Genomic DNA, 17,279 nt, shown 5'->3' with positions numbered 1-17,279 from the left:
TTGTTGCATGAAAAAAAAGTGGAAGACGACACAAATAGTTTTGCAAGGTGCTGAACTTGCATCTGTATGACTTAACAGTACATGTCGATAAAGCCAATTTTGCTTCGTTAGGAATGAACACAAACCCCAGTCAAGATGCTCACTGCTGAATTTGTGGCATAAACATAATTAATTTGTTTGAATTTTTTTTTTTTTTGCTTTCCAATGAAACTCTTATACTGAATGGAGAGAAAAAACTGTAAAGAGGAATGTAAATAAGTGCACAACAATAATTTTTTTGTTCTTCTGAACATCAGTTCATGCAGCTTCCACGGATTCCACTTAGCTGAATCCTGGACATAAAGACCTAAAATAGAAATATTTCCACAGGCATTTAACTGCTTAAGCACAGAGTAACATAGCATGACCTAAAAACAACCATAAAAAGACAAAGATATGTGACCAAAATACCTCTGGTTTCGTGTCTATAGGAATGCCTGGCTCCTCATCCTGGGTGCAAGGATAAGGTAGAGGACGGGAATGTAGGAGAAACGCAGCTGAGGTTAGTGAAGTATGTTAGGAGTGCAGCAGCAAGAGAAGAAGATTCATGAGGCAGGGTGCAAGTGTGACAAATACTATCTGCAGCAAAGAAGTCAAGTTAGATAAAAAAAAGAAAAAAAAGTAGTGAGCAGAGGAGACTTAAAGGTCCTATAAGAATGTAGGATATTAGGCCAAGAAGAGAAGCATAAGAATGGTGATTAGTGTCTTTAATAAAAAGGATTGTGAAGGAGAAGATGAGAAGTTCATGCAGTATTTTAAAACCGATGGGCAAAATTGCAGAAAGCCTTTCGAATGGTATTTCAATGGGGCTCTCAAAGCTTCTCCAAGGTTCTCAGAGTCGCAGTGTTTTACTCAGTGGATCATTTCGTCTCCACTTCAGACTGACAGGCAGTGGCTAATGAGAACTTTCTCGAGGATCGATATAATTAATTCACACTGTATCCACGTGTTTGAGCTTTTTGACAACTGGGAGCCGCGGAGCCTGAAAATTGTTCTCTGTGCAGTTTCTGGCCTTGAATCCACCTTTTTTACCTTGAGCTCCAAAGCCTTTGTGGGCGTCGAGCTGATGGCTCCCATTGGCTGTTTCTGCCCATCCTGGTGCTCCGCTTCCTGGTCCGTGTACTGGTCCTGGTCCTGGTACAGATAGTGGTCATGGTCCAGGTCAAGGCTGCCCTCCTGATCCAGGTCTTCCCTGGACATAAACTGTGTTCGTTCACTAGAGCTTCTCTGAGACAGCTGATCCATACTGTCACCTAAAGCTGAGGCTGTGGAGACGGAAGTGCAGAGAAACAGTAAAATGTTAAGATCCTCTAGAACAATCAACCAGAACACAAACCTGCGCACAGACGGGACAGAGCTGGAGTTCAAACCTCCATCTATGCTTCGTGGCTGCAGGTACCGCTTGCTGACGGACCGATCAAACTGCGGGGCCGGGCGGTCGATCAGAGCACTGGCCTGCCTCGTCTGCGCTTGGGTCCGCCCACTGTAGCGAAACTTGGAGCCAATTACGAGGAAGCCCTTCGGGGGCGGCTCTGGGGAAACCAACCTGTAGAAATAAACCTCAAACTTAGACATTAATTACTTTGAAAAATATATATATACATTAGGGGTGCTGTGGTGGCGTAGGGGCAAAGCACAACCCATGTATTGAGGCCTTAGTCCTCATGTCGGCGGTCGCAGGCTCGATTCCCGGCTCGGCAACACCTGCCGCATGTCTTCCCCCTCCCTCATAACCCTCCTTCCTGTCAAACTACTTTCAAATAAAGGCCACTAGAGCCAACAAAACCTTAAAATATATATATATATATATATATATATATATATATATATATATATATATATATATATATATATATATTACATTAGATTTTAATTAAATGTGTAACAAACAGCACATAACATTAGATGTGTATTGGTCTTCAGGATTAGACAGCAGGTCTCCTTTTTAAAAATGTTCTGGTGACAGTTTGATGCAAATAATGATATAGTGTCACCTATCAGCATATTAATGCTGGTCAGAACTGGTGCAGAAATGACTTTTTCCTCAAATGCTGCTAGAAGTAGTAATGTAGCAAGTTACAAGTAGCCTTTTATTAATGTGGTGAATAACAGGCTGGGAACAGGGGGCTTTTTAATCCCTTTATAGAGTGCTGGTTTATTAAGTATCAGCAAATCCAGGACAGCATTTTCTCCTGGTCTCCTCAGTAGATAAATTTTCATCCAAATATTTCCTTTTGATCATTTAAATTCAATTGAGCTGCAGACCTTGCTTCCCTTACCTTCCTCCTTGATGGGCATTGTGTTATGCATTGATATACCAATTTAAAAATCTCTTGAGTAACTTCTGGTCTGCATGTTTTCCTTGTGCTCACTTTTTGTCTTTCCATAGTTGTGCAGGCTTCTAAAATTTTTATCATGGAAATGAAAACAATTATGGTGAGCAAAACAAAAGAATACATGCATCCTTTAAGAAATAAGATGTCTACCACATTTCACTTCCTGTATAATATATAGTATTGTTTGAAGGTTTTGACCCAGCAGTAGATTAACAGTATTTTTGAATTAATACTATAAGCCGTTTTTGTTTTTAATCTATGGATATTTTCTAATGTTTCTTTTATTTACATTTGAATTTTCACCGGGATCAATTGCTGTTATTATAGATTTCAAAGCTACTTCACTTTGACCTTTGGCTCCCTCAGGTACCAAGGCTCCACCACCAAACAGTCGCCAGCCTGTCACCCAGACAGCCCGGCTCCAGGAGGATGTCCCAGCACAGCCTCTCCGTTCTGGGTGAGGTCCACCTACTTCAGTGTTCAGTTTCCATTAGAACTTTGGAAATCCCCGCAGTCTGAGCCCTTCTCAAAGTCCAATTTGTCATTAGAGACTCTACCAGGGGCTATTTGTGTCTTGCTCACATTGATGGTAGGATGGAAAGGAGGTGAATAGATTGATTAGGGCCTCTTCTGCAGCAATGTGGGCTTTGCTCCACACCACGGATTTGGAGTACAGCTGCTGCACATCTGCATCAAAAGGGACCTGTTGACGTGATTTGGGCGTTTGATCCAAGATCCCTCCTGGGAGTTTCTCCAACACATGTCAACTCTTTCTTGCAGACTTTGTTAGACACTGTGCACCATCCTCTGATATTTTCACTGAACAGCTGTTTGAAAATAACCTTGTTGGTGAAAAAAAACTATTTTTCAAGTTATGTTCTGGCATCAGTTTGTAAAACACATCCAGAAATGCTCAACAATGAGCTCAACAATGAGTCAATCCGCTTTACTGACTTACTGACTTTGAGTTGGTTTAATTTGAATATACTATATTTATCATATAGAAACCAGATATAAATTGTGCCTTGAGCCAAATATTTCTTGGGTTAAGTAACTATTCATCCTCAAATACCTTAAAGGGATTGCTTAAAAATCTCTGAAAAAAGTCAAGTGCCAAAAAAGCCCAAAAGCGTTTACATTTTTTAAAAATTTCAAAAGAAAACCTCTAAGATTTTTATTTTTTTTTTTGGTAAAAGCAGAACTACTGATTTACAAGATTATACAAAAGTCAGTCTACGAAGAACAGGGAGATGTCTGAAACTTCAGTCAACAGTGTTTTGAGCTGCGGCATGCCAAGCGTCAACATTCATGCAGTAAGCAAAGAATTAAGTGCTGAGAAAGTGAATCTGTCTATCCTACCTGAAAAAGGTGTGGTGTTCTATGCAGACCTTCCACAATCGCTTCGAGGCCCGGTGGTTGGGCAACTTGAAGCCTATGGTGCTCTCAAACTGTTCGTACTGAGTGGTGAGGGAGATAAGTGGAGGTGGTGAAGACAGTGGAGACGGAGGGAGGTGAAGAAGAAAAGGAGAGTGAGGGAACCAGGTGTGTGGAAAGGTGGAAGAATGGCAGCAGGATGAATTGTGTTTATTCCACAGCAAAGGAAAAATCTATTTTTCCTCCTTTTTATTTACTCGTGCAACTGTATTCGCTTGTCTCTCGGCGCAATGCCATCTAAAGCCAGCTCATAAATTACCCATTTATGCACCCAGCAACTAAGGTTCACTGGTGTGCAGAGAAGAAGATGCTGTCAAATCAATAGTTATTAGCAATAACGGGTCTTCAAAGGCTGAGTGATATCCATTCATGTGAGAAGGTCACCTATTGTTCATGCAAAAAAAAATAAATAAATAAAAAAATTCAGCAGGGACAGTCTTGAATAAAAATTCCTTCATATACAAAAAAAAAATCCTCAAGGCACAGTTGAAGTGACAGCCAACTTAAGAGGACAGATGTGCAGGAAAAGTGAATGCATAAAATAGCCTTGGTTTTCACCGCAAGGATGTCAGTAGCAGTTTAACAGTGGGGGCGGGGGAGGAGTCAGTAGTATCCTAAAATACCGAGGAGTGAAGGAAAATCATAACAACTTAAGTGAGTTTAATGTGGAAAACTCTGACGACTAAAAACCTAATTACATTTAAAGTTACAGAAAGAAAAACAAGACACGTCTACTCCGCCTTCACAGAGGTAGCTCTAAAGGAGATACATAATGCCCTCAGCAGTTAAGGTGGTTTGCGCCAGATAAATCACAGAAGCAACACTTACCAAACCATGAAATGAGTGTTTATGCTGCTTGGCACCAGCAAAGAAGAGCAATGATGTAATCCTAACAACTGTGAACCCATGAAATAAAAAAATAAAAAAAGATTTAAAAAAAGGCGATCTCGGCTCTTTGCCTGATAATCTCTCCATCCACGAGCCTTGCATCAGTGGCTGTGTGGTTTATTTTTAGGGGGGGTTATTGTGAATCTGGGCATGCAGTAATGGTGTAGTGAACTCTGGTTAAACCACAGAAATGTGGAAGGGAAAAAAAAAATGTATTCATAGATTTGTTTACCTCTCCAGGACGGATTTTGATGTAGAAGTTGCTTCTTTTATAAGAAATCTTGAGAATTTTCGGCCAGGCGAAGCGATTGATCCTCAGGCGGTCTCTGTAGATGAGCAGCCCGTTTGCGCTAACGCCGAGCATTATGTCTATTCCCTCAGAATCCTGGGGAAGGTAGATGGATTGTCAAAGAAGATCAAAAAAGGACATTATGGGGATGCAGGATTTCAGCAGAGGAAATGAGAGAAATCTCCTCTTGCCTTTGCGTGATGCAGATCCACTCCGTACATCGAGAGCTTCTTAGCATTTTCAAGGAAGTTCATCTCTGCTTCGGCTGGAGTCATCCCCCTACGGAATAAATCCCAAAAGAGGACCGGTTGTTTCTCATCTCCTCAAATCCAAACACTGGCATCACGGTAGCAATCATGGCTTTATTTTTCCTGACCTGTAGTTGCGGTGCAACTCCATCACTCTCTCCTCCAGCTCTCGCGTCTGGTTTGGAGCAAAGTGGAATTCGCTGACGTAGTCCGGGCCGTGTTCCTCGGGGTCGTAGTCTCCCAGCTCGGCCTGGACGGTGTAGGAGCCCAGCAGCGCGTGTGTGACGAACGAGCACGGGAGGCGGCCGGAAAGGATGTCGTCTCTCAGTTGCAGACACAGGTAGTACCTTGGAACCAGCAGGGGAGGCGAAAATAAAAAGCTGCAGAAACCACTTTATTCCAAACAAATGGATCAAAGCTATAAAAATCAGCAACTCGATTCTTGTCGATCTCGAATCAGAGTGCTAGGGCTGTGTGTGGCTCTAGGGAAGTTAGGGCTGGTCAGCAAACAGACATGAGGCACATAAACATTTTAGATCTTTTAAATATGCGGAAGATATCAAAGTGATGCAAACATTTTGCTCTGAGTCTCACGCCCGCGTAGCGGTCTGTCTATAAGAGGCAACCATCTCAGTGTGGCTCATTAGTGAAATTTTTATTATTTCTTTGACTTCCATCCGTTTCTTTTGAAGGTCTGTGGGAGTTAATTTGCCAGTAGCCGCTGAGCTGTGAGGCAACTTTGTTTATGGTATGCAAAGAAGTGCAAATTAATCGGTGATGAAATAAGTCAACAGCATGCTTCGCACCCCCCAAACAAATGTAAGAAAAATAAAATCAAGGCAGTATAATTTTTAGAATCAACAAACTTCAAAGCAAGACATGAGAGTCACTATATCCAAACAGGAAATGCTAGATTTGTAATTTTCCATTCAAAAAAAGGTGATTGAACTGATAATGTAACACACATTTTACATGCCATTATGTTTCTGCAACGTGAGAGAGCCCCAAAACTGTGACGCATAGTAAAAAGCAAACTCTAAAGAGCAGATGGCTCATCATTCAGCTACATTCTTGCCCAGGGGAAAGTTTCTGCGATGAGGAGGTTTTGGGGGGGCTTCATCCAATTCAGATTCATTTGAAATCGAAATAATTTCAAGTAATAATGTCTTAAATTCCATCTATTTTTCAGAGATGACTCAGAGCTGATCCAGGAATGCGACATCCGCCTCAAGGAAAAAGCAATTAGATGTAAATATTTATGGGTTTTTTTTTTTCCTGTTAATTAGATGTTAATTATGTTACGATGAGTTTGAGAAAAAGTAAAAGTAAGGCTCCCGCTGTTCAACTGTGACTGCAGTCTGGAGCTGGCTCAGTTGGCTGATCACAAAAGTGGTCCCGAGACTTTTGATTCCAGCTGCCTTCACAACTTTTCCCAATTTAAGTTAGGATTATTTATTGTAATCAGTGTTGCCCAATGTAACGCGTTTAAATCGTCACTGCGATATCAGTGTGTGGAAGAGTCTTGTCACAAAGGACTGCAATAATAGTTCACCAATATATGCCAAGATTTTAGCCTGCATTTTTCATGCTAATGCAATATTTAGGCAGTTGACCGAGTTTATTGGCAGCAGATGCTCACTGGCATGTCGCCTTTAATGCTAAAGGTCGCAGAGTGATGGAAGCAAAGATGAATAAGAGAGAAAAACTATTTACCTATAACACAACTGGTATTTACCAATATGCCAACACAAGATTTTTCATTATCGCAGCCTTATTTATATTCAGAAATAAGCCAAGTTCTTCCTTTCCCTTCAACTTCTCAGATGCTGATAAAGATTCTGAAGTTAAAATTTTTTTCTTCGATGCTAGCAAAGATCGAATGATTTAAAATGTGTTCTTATTTTTGCAAAATACAAACATCTGCACGCATCTGGATTGCAATCAATTTACAAAGTTGTAGTAACATGTCCAGTTCTCTGGAAAATAAAAGTATCTGCTTTTCAGATTAATTTTGATAAGCTGTGAGACGATCTAGGATCAAGTGGTGAGCAATTTTTTAAACATAATTCATACCAATTTTTATTTCAGTATTTCTTCTTCACATGATGTTACACAAGAACATCCCATGCCACGTAAACTCCCATAATTGTGCCCAAAAAAGCTGATCTGTTCCTTGGTCATTTAGTTAGATAAAGTAGGTGGAAGAAGACGAAAGCTTTCCTCGTCATGTAAAGTTAAACATACAAACCGTTTCCTGGCAACTTTGCACAGACAAGGCGGCTTAAACTGGTAAAAGTAGCAGCAAAATCATTTGTCTATGCCACTTCAGGCAAAACTGGGTTTTTTAAGACCTTGAAGCAAATCAAAACCTCGACTCTTTTCTTAGGACAAAGGTGCATTAGCAAGAAGGAAAACTGCAACCTTGAAATGATTGTCAAGACAAAATTATTCAAAAACTTGCTTGAGCTTCACAAGTGAACTGAAAAAGTATTAAAATTCAGTAGTACCACAGGCTGATCAACTCCATGCCACTCTATATTGATGCAGTAATTCATGCACAAGGAGACCCAACCAAGCAGTGAGTGCATCAAGATGAACATGTTTTCCAGATGCCTGATATCTCTGAGAATATTCTAGATCTTATATAATTTATGTTAATATATTTAAATTTTCTGAGACCTGAAATTTGTTTTTGTTTTGTTTTTTTATAATGATGATCATCACGATTACAAAAAGGCTTAAAATATTTCACTTTTTGTATTAAAAAAATAATAATCTAAATAATAATGAACTTTCACTTCCTAAGAAGAGAGAGAAAATATGAAACTTATTCACATCATTAAAATTTATGAGCTGTACTTGGCTGAAAACTAAAATACCTTTTTCAGAGAGCTTCAATGCATTCAAAGAAAGAAAAATAAATAAATAAATAAATTTAAAAAAATTGCGTAATACAGGCAAATACACTTCCGACCAACCTTGTGATGTCTTCGATCAGAACAGATGGGTCTGGAGGATAAAACTTGACGGCAAACCCAAAAGTCCACGAACCAACTGTGGGAAAAACCAGCAGCAGAGAGATTTTATGAAGATCTCTGTTCTTAAACACAACGTGTGCACATTTTGCAGTCTTTGCATATCTGAGCAGCATTTTCACAACACTTACCCCGAATTTGCTTCTTGATCTCTTTGGATGGATCCAGCCAGTTCTGATAAGTACAGAAAAGACTTTTTAGAAACGTGACCCACGCAGATTCATCCATATTCATAGGACACTCTCACTGCTTCTCACTCTTAAAATCCATCTCCCTTGTTGAAAGCTTTATATGTTAATGCTAGAGATTTGATAAAGACTTCTATCATCATGGAAAAGTGCCAATACTTGGACTAAAAACGTAAGCCGATTTCAATTTTGTCACTTCACCATCTCACTAAGGCTTTTATGCTGCGCTGCAGATTCAGTGCAGTTTTTATTTTAAAGCCAAGCTGCCTGATCACATTTTAAAACATTAAAGGTCATGGGTGTCACACCAGCAGCCCACTGTTGTTAAAAGAGCTGTGGGGTATCAGTGCTCTAATACTGGAAAAATGAGACAGGTGAGCTAGTCGGCTTAAAAGGCTAGAAAGAAAATCCCTTTTAAAACAAAATATTTGCTTTTAGCAAAATTAAGTATGTTACTTTCAGTTGTTAAAAAAGTGCTGTACATATCAAATATGTCTTAAATTAACTTTGACAGCTTGAAATTTGCCCCTGTCTCTTTAAGAAGCTCCTGCTCTTTCCTGCACTCTTCCTTCAGCATGCCTCCAGAGCAATGCTTCTCAACGTTACCATTTTAGGAGCATTTGACTGAGAAGTTCTTTGTATGAAAAGCTCAGCAGGCTCGCAGTTCCACCAGGTGTTTGCCAATTGCTGCTGTCGCTATCTGGTGGAGATTAGTGGATAAAGGAGGAGCTTTGTGCGAATAGGCGTTTAGGCAACCCCAGGTGGTTGTCAAAGGAGATTCAAGAATTTTTTGAACATGCATGAAATAATCAAAGCAACACTTCAGGTATCCTTGAACAACAATGCGACATGATACAAAGCTCAAAAAAGTCAATTTTACATAATACACCCACCACAACCCACCCTTTGAAAGGTTTAAGTTGGTTAAAGTTCAGTTTCAGCAAACAGAGAGCTGTTACAGCTTTTATATATTAAAGTTTTTTTTTTTTCTATTTCTTTTTTTGCATGCGTTTATGTTTATGTGCCATACCTTCGAACTGTCAGAGTCGATGAAAGTCAGGCCAAAGTAGTCTCTCTCCAGCAGGTTCAGATGGCCACACACCATGTCCAGCAGGGTCTGGCCCTTGGCAAATTTCTTTTAAAAACAAGCACGCATGCACACACACACACACGCACGCACACACACACACAGAGCCAGAAAAGAAAAAGGAGAAAAGATCAAAAGGCTGAGTTTAAGGGTTTGCAAATACTACATATTCGGCAGAAAGTTTGTTATGCATATCCCATGTAGTTTTTCCTTATTATGTCCCCATAATACAGCATGGAAATGACAAATTGTTCCATATTAATGGCATTTGTAAACCAGTTAGATATCATTTAAGCAGAAACCAACATCAACTTTATTTAGGACATTTTAAAACAACCAGACTTGATCAACAATAAAAACAATAATGCCCAACACAGGATCAGAAAATAACACTTTAACCAAAGGAACTAAAATAATTACTAAAACAATTCTACAACAAGGGACTCAAGTGGCTTAAGCTTGTACAGAGAGCTGAAAGTCAAAGAGAGAAAATTGCTTGTGTTTTTTATATTCCGAAGCTGTTAGGGAACAATTCCTACAGAATCAATAAGTATGCAACATAACGCTATTCACTGAAAATCTTGTTACTCATGTCTCGTTTGAAAGCGTTGCTGTAGTTACTAAGGAAATTTGCACCGCAAGAATTATGTATTATGTGCATCAATAAAAAAAAAAATTAAAAAAACAGCAGCACTCTCTTGCAGCCTTTTGTATAAATATTATTTCACCTCATGTTAAGTTCATCAGAAGTTACACCAAACTCTTTATTATACTCCAAGGTACAAATTGTTATTCTACTGAACTTAAAGTATTCACTTTGCAGATTACTAATGATGTTAATAATGATGACAATTATAATGCAAGATTAGTAAGCCGGTTTCATATCCCACCGTTTCCTCCCGCTGTGTACATTAAATGTGAAAAAGTGGTGGTGAACAACAATTATACTAATCTCAATTAACCTACTTGTTTTTTTTCTTCTTTAATTGTTTCTATATTATGTAAGATTGCAAACATCCATATTTGATCATTTTTTATACACAAATTTAGACAATTATTGTGTGCCCCATGTGCCTACTCCAATTTGATTTTAATCACTCATCCTGTTTGTTCGTATGAGATTTCTATTCTCCCATATTTGGTTCATCTTTAGTGTTTTTTTTTACATGACATATAATCATAACCTGTCACTGCATTAAGACATCATGAGTTAAAATAAGGCCAGACATGGTCAGATGGACAGCATATTTGTGCGTTAAAGCAGGTAAACATTTCTAAGCAAGAACAATTTTAAAGCAAGTAGAACGGAAATTTAGCTGAAAAGAAAAGAAAAAAAAACAGTTGGAAATTATGCATCTGATTATTTTTCACTTAGTCTTTATTAGATCAAATATGAAAATTAGCTTCGTCACCGATCCACTCCGACTGTGCTTGGAGTCAGACTTCCTCCCTGCCGAGTTGTAGCAGCAAGTGAACAGGCTTCTATGACTATAAAAGGTTTGAAAGAGCATTTTATATCTTGCGGCGTTGTAACCGACCACACCCATCTTATATCAGGCTCTTCAGGGCTGAAATGAAGGCCTGCGTGGGTTGAGCAAGCAGAGCTGGCACAGACACACACACACACACACACCGTTAGACAGCACACACACACACCAGATTGATCTCCAAGGGAGACCTGGCTCTTACGGCGACAAGGCAACCAAGCAGTTGTTACCATGGAAACAGGAGTAATAGGTCCCCTTAGTCTGTGTGCACGCCCTCTCACTTCCTCCGTCTCCTTTTACTACAAGGCTAATGCAAACCTTTGTTGAGAGAAAAGCTGGAATTACAGTGAGCATAACCTTAAAAGATGTAAGTAGGATGAATAATTTAGCTGTGCAGAGTAATTTGTCTCTGTCAGGAAAAAAAAAAAAAAAAGTTTGATTTTGCTGCATAGAGGCTGCCATGTGTTAGAACCGAAAGAGAATAACGCTGATTAATGGCCGTCTGAGCTTTTATTGCGAGTGTAGCATTTTTTCGATCAAATTGAAATTGCGACAAACATCTCGGGAGGAACTCAAAGCACAGGAACCAATTCAGGTACTGCAGATTAGATTTCGTCGTCACACCAGTTGGATAAATTCAGATTTCTGTCACTGGTTTTTTTGCCGGGATTATATTATCAGCCATTTAGTGTAATTCTGCCTATTCCATACAGGGGCAGGCAGGCTGAGGACAGGAGCTCAGCACGTGTTTAAGCAGTGCTACATAAAAGGAGTATTCCTCCGTTGATCAAAGCAAACTTTTGATCAAAACGAAGTTAGTGTTAAATATTGTTAAAACAATACAATAAAAATCGTACAATTCCTCTAATTATAAGTATGTGCAGTAAAAAGTTTTTAGTTAAAGTAAACTTTTTATCATTTGTTTAAGCAATGACTCTTAAAAACGCGTATTTCAGGATGAACCCCGACATGTTGACTTTGTTTTGTTTTATTATTTTTTAGGGAAATTATTGCACTTCTACTTACTCTTGCATAGTTTTTTTTCTTTTCTGATATTTACTTCGTTCAGACCATGCTTAATAAAAAAGATAAATCTTCTGAAATTCATCTAAAGAAGCGCAGTGTCAGATACAACAAATTTTGTTTTTTCCAACTTTGGTCCCTGGGCAGGTAGTTGAAACAAAAAATACAGCATGTAGATGAAAATAAAGACTGATCAGTTAACCAGTGTTTGTAATGCAGATTGAAATATGTCCCTATGACATTAGAAACTTAAACAGAAAACATTTCAGACAAGTTATAGAACAATCACATTCATAAACCACCCACCCCACTTCTGACATAACCAAAAACACATACTTTTCTCACAAATCCCACTCCATAAATATCAGAAAGTTTACTGCAATAAGACACAATGCTTTGTTAAGAATGAGGATGGCGAATACAATTGTTCTTGTGTGGTTGTTCGTTCTACAAATGATGCGACGGTAAACTTCTGCATGATGTAAAACCATCTACAGCATGGCAAATATTAAACTGAGCTGTATACCTAATAAAAAGAAATGCAAGAGCTGAAGAGCGTGTTTTAGAAGTTAAACATTTGAATCACTGGGGATGGACATACAAAAATAAATAATCTGCTTACTGAAATGTTTAGCTGTTGAGAGGACACAGCCATTGTAATTAAAGTACAAAAGATTTCAAATAAGTGAGGTATTTTATGTAGATGTTGAAGTAATTGCTTTAAAAAATTGCCTCAGGTAAATAACTGGACATAGTAATGCACTGACCACAGTCAATGGCTATAAGGTTGTGTGCCAAATATCAATAGGAGGCTTAGCCTTCTTCCCTGCTCGCTTTTTATCATCCTTTCCAGCTTGCTCGGTGGACATTACGACTCTAATTAAAGTAATGATTTCACTGCATTTGCCATTCAGTTCCAGTTTGCTGATATTCCACATCAAGCCACTCATCCATACCACAGCACACAAACAGGCACTCCCCGTTGTTTTCCCTCCTCCGAGTCCAACCTTCATCTTTTCCTCTTCCTCTCTCGTTCTATTTTCTCCCCCGGTCAAACATAAGAGCACTCATGGATCAACTGTATGGATTTCCTGTCACAGCCCACTACCTCAAGTGTCACTTCCCAGATGACCTACAGAAATGCGTGCAGATGTGTGTGTGTGCGTGTGTGTGTGTGCATCTAGCTAAGATTCAAGAAAATATGGAGGCTCAGTTGAAGGAAAATGGTATTTGTGTGTCATATGAGGCCAGATGTGTGGCAGTATGCGATTAATGGAGTACAGTAGGCAAGGGTGAAGATGAGGAACCAGCAAGCTCATCTGCAAGCATATTACACTTCATCAACAGCTCCTGTCAACGGGGCTCCAGTTAAGGCTTTAAGACTGAATCTGGCAGCTTTGCGAGACATCCCCAGGATCTTCAAAACACCCACACGTGACATCCTGACATCCCTCACAATTCATTTCTGTTGACAAGATCCATTTTCTTCAGCTCTCAGTCATGACGAACATGTGGCTGGCTGTGAAATTCAAATAAACCGGGAGCAGAGAGTACGGTGTGCTGCAATCTCCCTGTTTACAGACACAATGAGGCTATAGCGTGGCGTCACGATTTATGGAAGCTTGGGATTGCCTAGTTAAGCTTTCCATCCCCCACATCCCCATTGATGGGAACAGCAACGCCACAACATTTTCGTCCTCTGAACAACACGGCTCTGATCCTTAAGCTGAGGTTTCTGACACATGCGCTTGCTGCTTATACGCCAGAGAGAACTTAACGGGACATCAAAACAGCTCAAATGGGACTTTGCAAAATCACCTTCTCTTATTACATATGCATCTTAATAGAATTACTAATGGAGAGACAAACACCTGAGAAATATTCTAAAATGAATGAAGGAGGAAATAGCCTTCAAATTTAAAAACACCACACCAACTCTCAATATGGTGGTGGAAGCATCATGCTCATGAATTCAGTAATTGTTGGTGGTACTAGTGCACAAGAATGTCAGGATAGTGACATTCTATCCTGACAGATAGAATGTCAGGATAGAATGTTGACATTAAGTTGATCTTAAACTTTAGATCAACTTAATGTCTTGATCAGGGGTTTGCAACCTGCAGCTCCAGAGACACAGGTGGCTCTTTGAACCTTCCACAATGGCTTCTAATAATTTAGCTAAAACAGTGTCAACGTTTTTTTTAATTAGAGATATAAAAAAAGCACAATCCACTGAATTTCTACTACAGAATGACAAGTACAAGCCTTTTACCATGACGAGCATGCTTAATGCTACTGATACTCAAACTGGAACCGTGTTTTCGTCAGATCATACTAAGGTCGAGCTTTAAGTGTGGTTGAGCAAAACAAAGAAATCGTGATTTTAGTCGAGTGAACAGGCTCGTCTCACTGTGTTCGGCTCCTATCAGGGTCGCCTACGGTTCCTGGGAACGTGTTGGGCTGCTGTGGGCTGAGAGGCCCAAGCTGGGTTTGGGTTGGTCACCTTGGTCATTATGAGTTCCAGCTGGGAACAGGGTCTTGGGTTCCCGGCTCTGCCTGGGAGAGGGAGATGGTTAGGTGGTTAGGTCAGGCGTTTCAGCTCCCAGCCTGTGGTTCTTTAGCCAGGGAGCCAGTACTCCTGTGCTTCTCTGACAATCTACCTCTGTGTGGGGCATATTTCTGCCCTGAGGAGGTGCTTACTTCTGACTGCCTGGAGCGGCTGCAGCGGTCTGGGACCTTGTCCACCTGTTCTCTGCTGCTCTCAGGTGCCGAGTGCTGCAGGCTTTCTACTGTTCTAACCACCAACAACTGTGTAGCTTCAGGGGTTAGGCTCACTCACATACACACACTCAACCCAAAGATGGTTACTTCTACACAGATGGTCACACATACACACACCCAGGCACTGACGCACAAATAATCAAAATTGCTGAAGGTCATACAAACACATGTTAGTATTACAGTAAAGTGGTTGTCTACTTCGATGCTAGATGCAGTCTTGATTTAATAAAGGCAATTACGATTCTGTCTAGAGATATCCCTTTTGTAGCACAAGATTGCTCCAGCACTATATAAAATGCCAAGAGAGGACGCAAGAAAAAAAAAAAAAAAGATGAGCACGCACACACACACACAGACATTATATGCCAAATTCAGAAACGGTCTTTCAGATGTTGCAATACAACATCTGAAAGACTGTAATTATTTCATATAATTTAGGGTTTATAAGTGAAAGTTGGGAAGATACATCAGCCCAGATTTTTCTCATCTGTGAGTCGTTTTTAAATCTGTTTCTTTTCTCCAAGAGAAACGCTTTGAACAGTTGGAAGAGCTTTTTTATCCAGGCTTATCTTTTATCTGTAAGACAACCTGCCGGTTAGCTTAACTGTGTTCAAGTTACTGTGGCTGTGTGTCTCGATAAGAAGTGAACCAACCTGTGTGACACAGAAAATCTTCAAGTATCTCACAAAGGTTTAAGTTCTGCTGCAATACAACAAAGGTCGGTGACCTTAGATTTCAATCTGATATAACAGCCTGAGTCTTAACATAAGTGTTTCATTTAAGATTCCTGATCCAAGTAAGTGGATTATGTCAGAAAATACCCTAACCCTAGCCCGACCCTTTGTAGAAGTTATTTTAAAAAAAACAAAATATATATATATATGATTTTTTTTCAATTACATATTTTAAGATCAATGTCATGACTAAATTGCGTAGGCAACCATACCTCAACTGCAGTGTCATACTCCAAGCCGTCAAGGAGAGTTACTTTGACAGGGACGGTCTTGAGCCGTTTGGTCGTTTTCTGGGGCGACCTGGAGGCTTTGCTGGGGGTTTTCTCTGAGCTGTCATCCAGTTCGCCCTGGTCCTCAGGAACCTGGGAGAGAGAAAACACACCGGAGAAAAAGAACAGGGATCCAACACTATTCATCTAAATACAGTAACCTGCAAAATTATTTGTACACCTTGAACTAGTGAACATTTTGATGCATCACAACCATAAACTGTATTTTATGTGACAGATCCACATGTAACCCGTAATTAGTCAATTAGTCAGACTTTTATTTTTGCGGGCCCACTTCCCGTCTTGCCCCAAACTCTTCAACTTATTTAAAGCCCCACCTCCAGCGCAGTTTGAACACCACGTGTTTCACTGTGATTGTGACTGGCTGTTGGCGTCTTGGTGATCATCTCCCCTTGGCAAATTCACCCAAATCTCTGAAACAACTGATTTGAACTATTGGTGAGTTGCTTGTTTGATAGCAGTTTTGTTCAGCATGAAAATGTTGCTCGATTGCTCATTGGAGCGTTTTATTAGAACTGTTGGCGGTTGTTACCTGGGCCGTCACCGGGATTCACAGCTGATCTCAGTCTAGCACTCTCTGCTCAAAGGTAATCGTTAGTTTTGTGCAAGATTTCTTTTCCAATTTCATTACTTTTGTAATGAAATTGATTGAAAATAGGATGTAGCTACATTTACATTGATATTGCGCATTATATTTAATTTATTTATTTTCTTTTTCCTCACACTGCTTGAGTATTTTGAGTTGATTTATTATCTCTTGATTGATATTTTGAAAGTGAACTTTGATTTCAACTTTAACCTTAAATGGATTAGTTTGAAATATGATTGATATTCTTTTTGTTTGTTTAAATTATGGTTAATTTAACCTGGCTGAAATGTTTAGTTTAATTATTGCATCTGAATTTGATATTTATTGCATTTGTGTGTTTGCACATACTTATTGTTGATAAAACGCCTAGTGTTTTTTTTTGGCCTTTTAGGTCGGGTTTTTTTTGATGGATCAGATTCTCAGATCTGATCCATCAATCTCAGTATTCAACTATACTGAGATTAATTTACTTAAAGTTAGACACCTTTTTTTTCTAAATACAGCCACTCAAGGTGATTGGTTTCACCTACATTTATTTATCGGCTGAATAGTGTTGAAAACAATTGCATTGTATCCTTCAAATTGTGTGTTTGTTTTTTTAACTTTACACTCATGCACTACATTGGTCTTTCGCATGAAATCCAAATAAAACACATCAGAGTTTGTGAAGTTAATGTGCAAAAACTTCATGGTGAAATAAAATTTAGATTTTCAGGAAGTGTTAAGTGTTTCTCCCAGCAAACAATTTGGTCTTAAACATAAAAGATGAATAGCAAACGCATGGAAAGGTCAGCCACTGCTTTAAGATGTTAGTTATTGGCACTGACAGAA

The 17,279-nt window shown here is 39.4% G+C and overlaps 1 protein-coding gene across 5 annotated transcripts in view; it reads right to left on the bottom strand.

The window, feature by feature from the left end:
* LOC103467236 (band 4.1-like protein 1) overlaps positions 1-17,279 on the bottom strand; it is a 45,443-nt gene that overhangs the window by 13,180 nt on the left and 14,984 nt on the right. For 4 of the 5 annotated variants that reach the window (XM_017305715.2, XM_017305716.2, XM_008413442.3 and 1 more), the window contains exons 3-13: positions 15,782-15,931; positions 9,488-9,592; positions 8,401-8,443; positions 8,213-8,288; positions 5,363-5,581; positions 5,178-5,265; positions 4,930-5,082; positions 3,735-3,832; positions 1,410-1,585; positions 1,072-1,304; positions 451-489 (exon numbers count right to left, since the gene is read on the bottom strand). In XM_017305715.2, the coding sequence (XP_017161204.1) occupies positions 451-489; positions 1,072-1,304; positions 1,410-1,585; positions 3,735-3,832; positions 4,930-5,082; positions 5,178-5,265; positions 5,363-5,581; positions 8,213-8,288; positions 8,401-8,443; positions 9,488-9,592; positions 15,782-15,931 (1,380 nt within the window). The remainder of the gene's footprint in view (positions 1-450; positions 490-1,071; positions 1,305-1,409; positions 1,586-3,734; positions 3,833-4,929; positions 5,083-5,177; positions 5,266-5,362; positions 5,582-8,212; positions 8,289-8,400; positions 8,444-9,487; positions 9,593-15,781; positions 15,932-17,279) is intronic. The other variant, XM_017305717.2, reaches the window with a different exon arrangement.

Source organism: Poecilia reticulata, chromosome 7, assembly GCF_904066995.2.
Source record: "Poecilia reticulata chromosome 7, P_reticulata-male-v2, whole genome shotgun sequence".
NCBI lineage: Eukaryota > Metazoa > Chordata > Actinopteri > Cyprinodontiformes > Poeciliidae > Poecilia > Poecilia reticulata.
The sequence above is the reverse complement of the archived record's forward strand: the minus strand, read 5'-3'. Positions and strand labels throughout refer to the sequence as shown.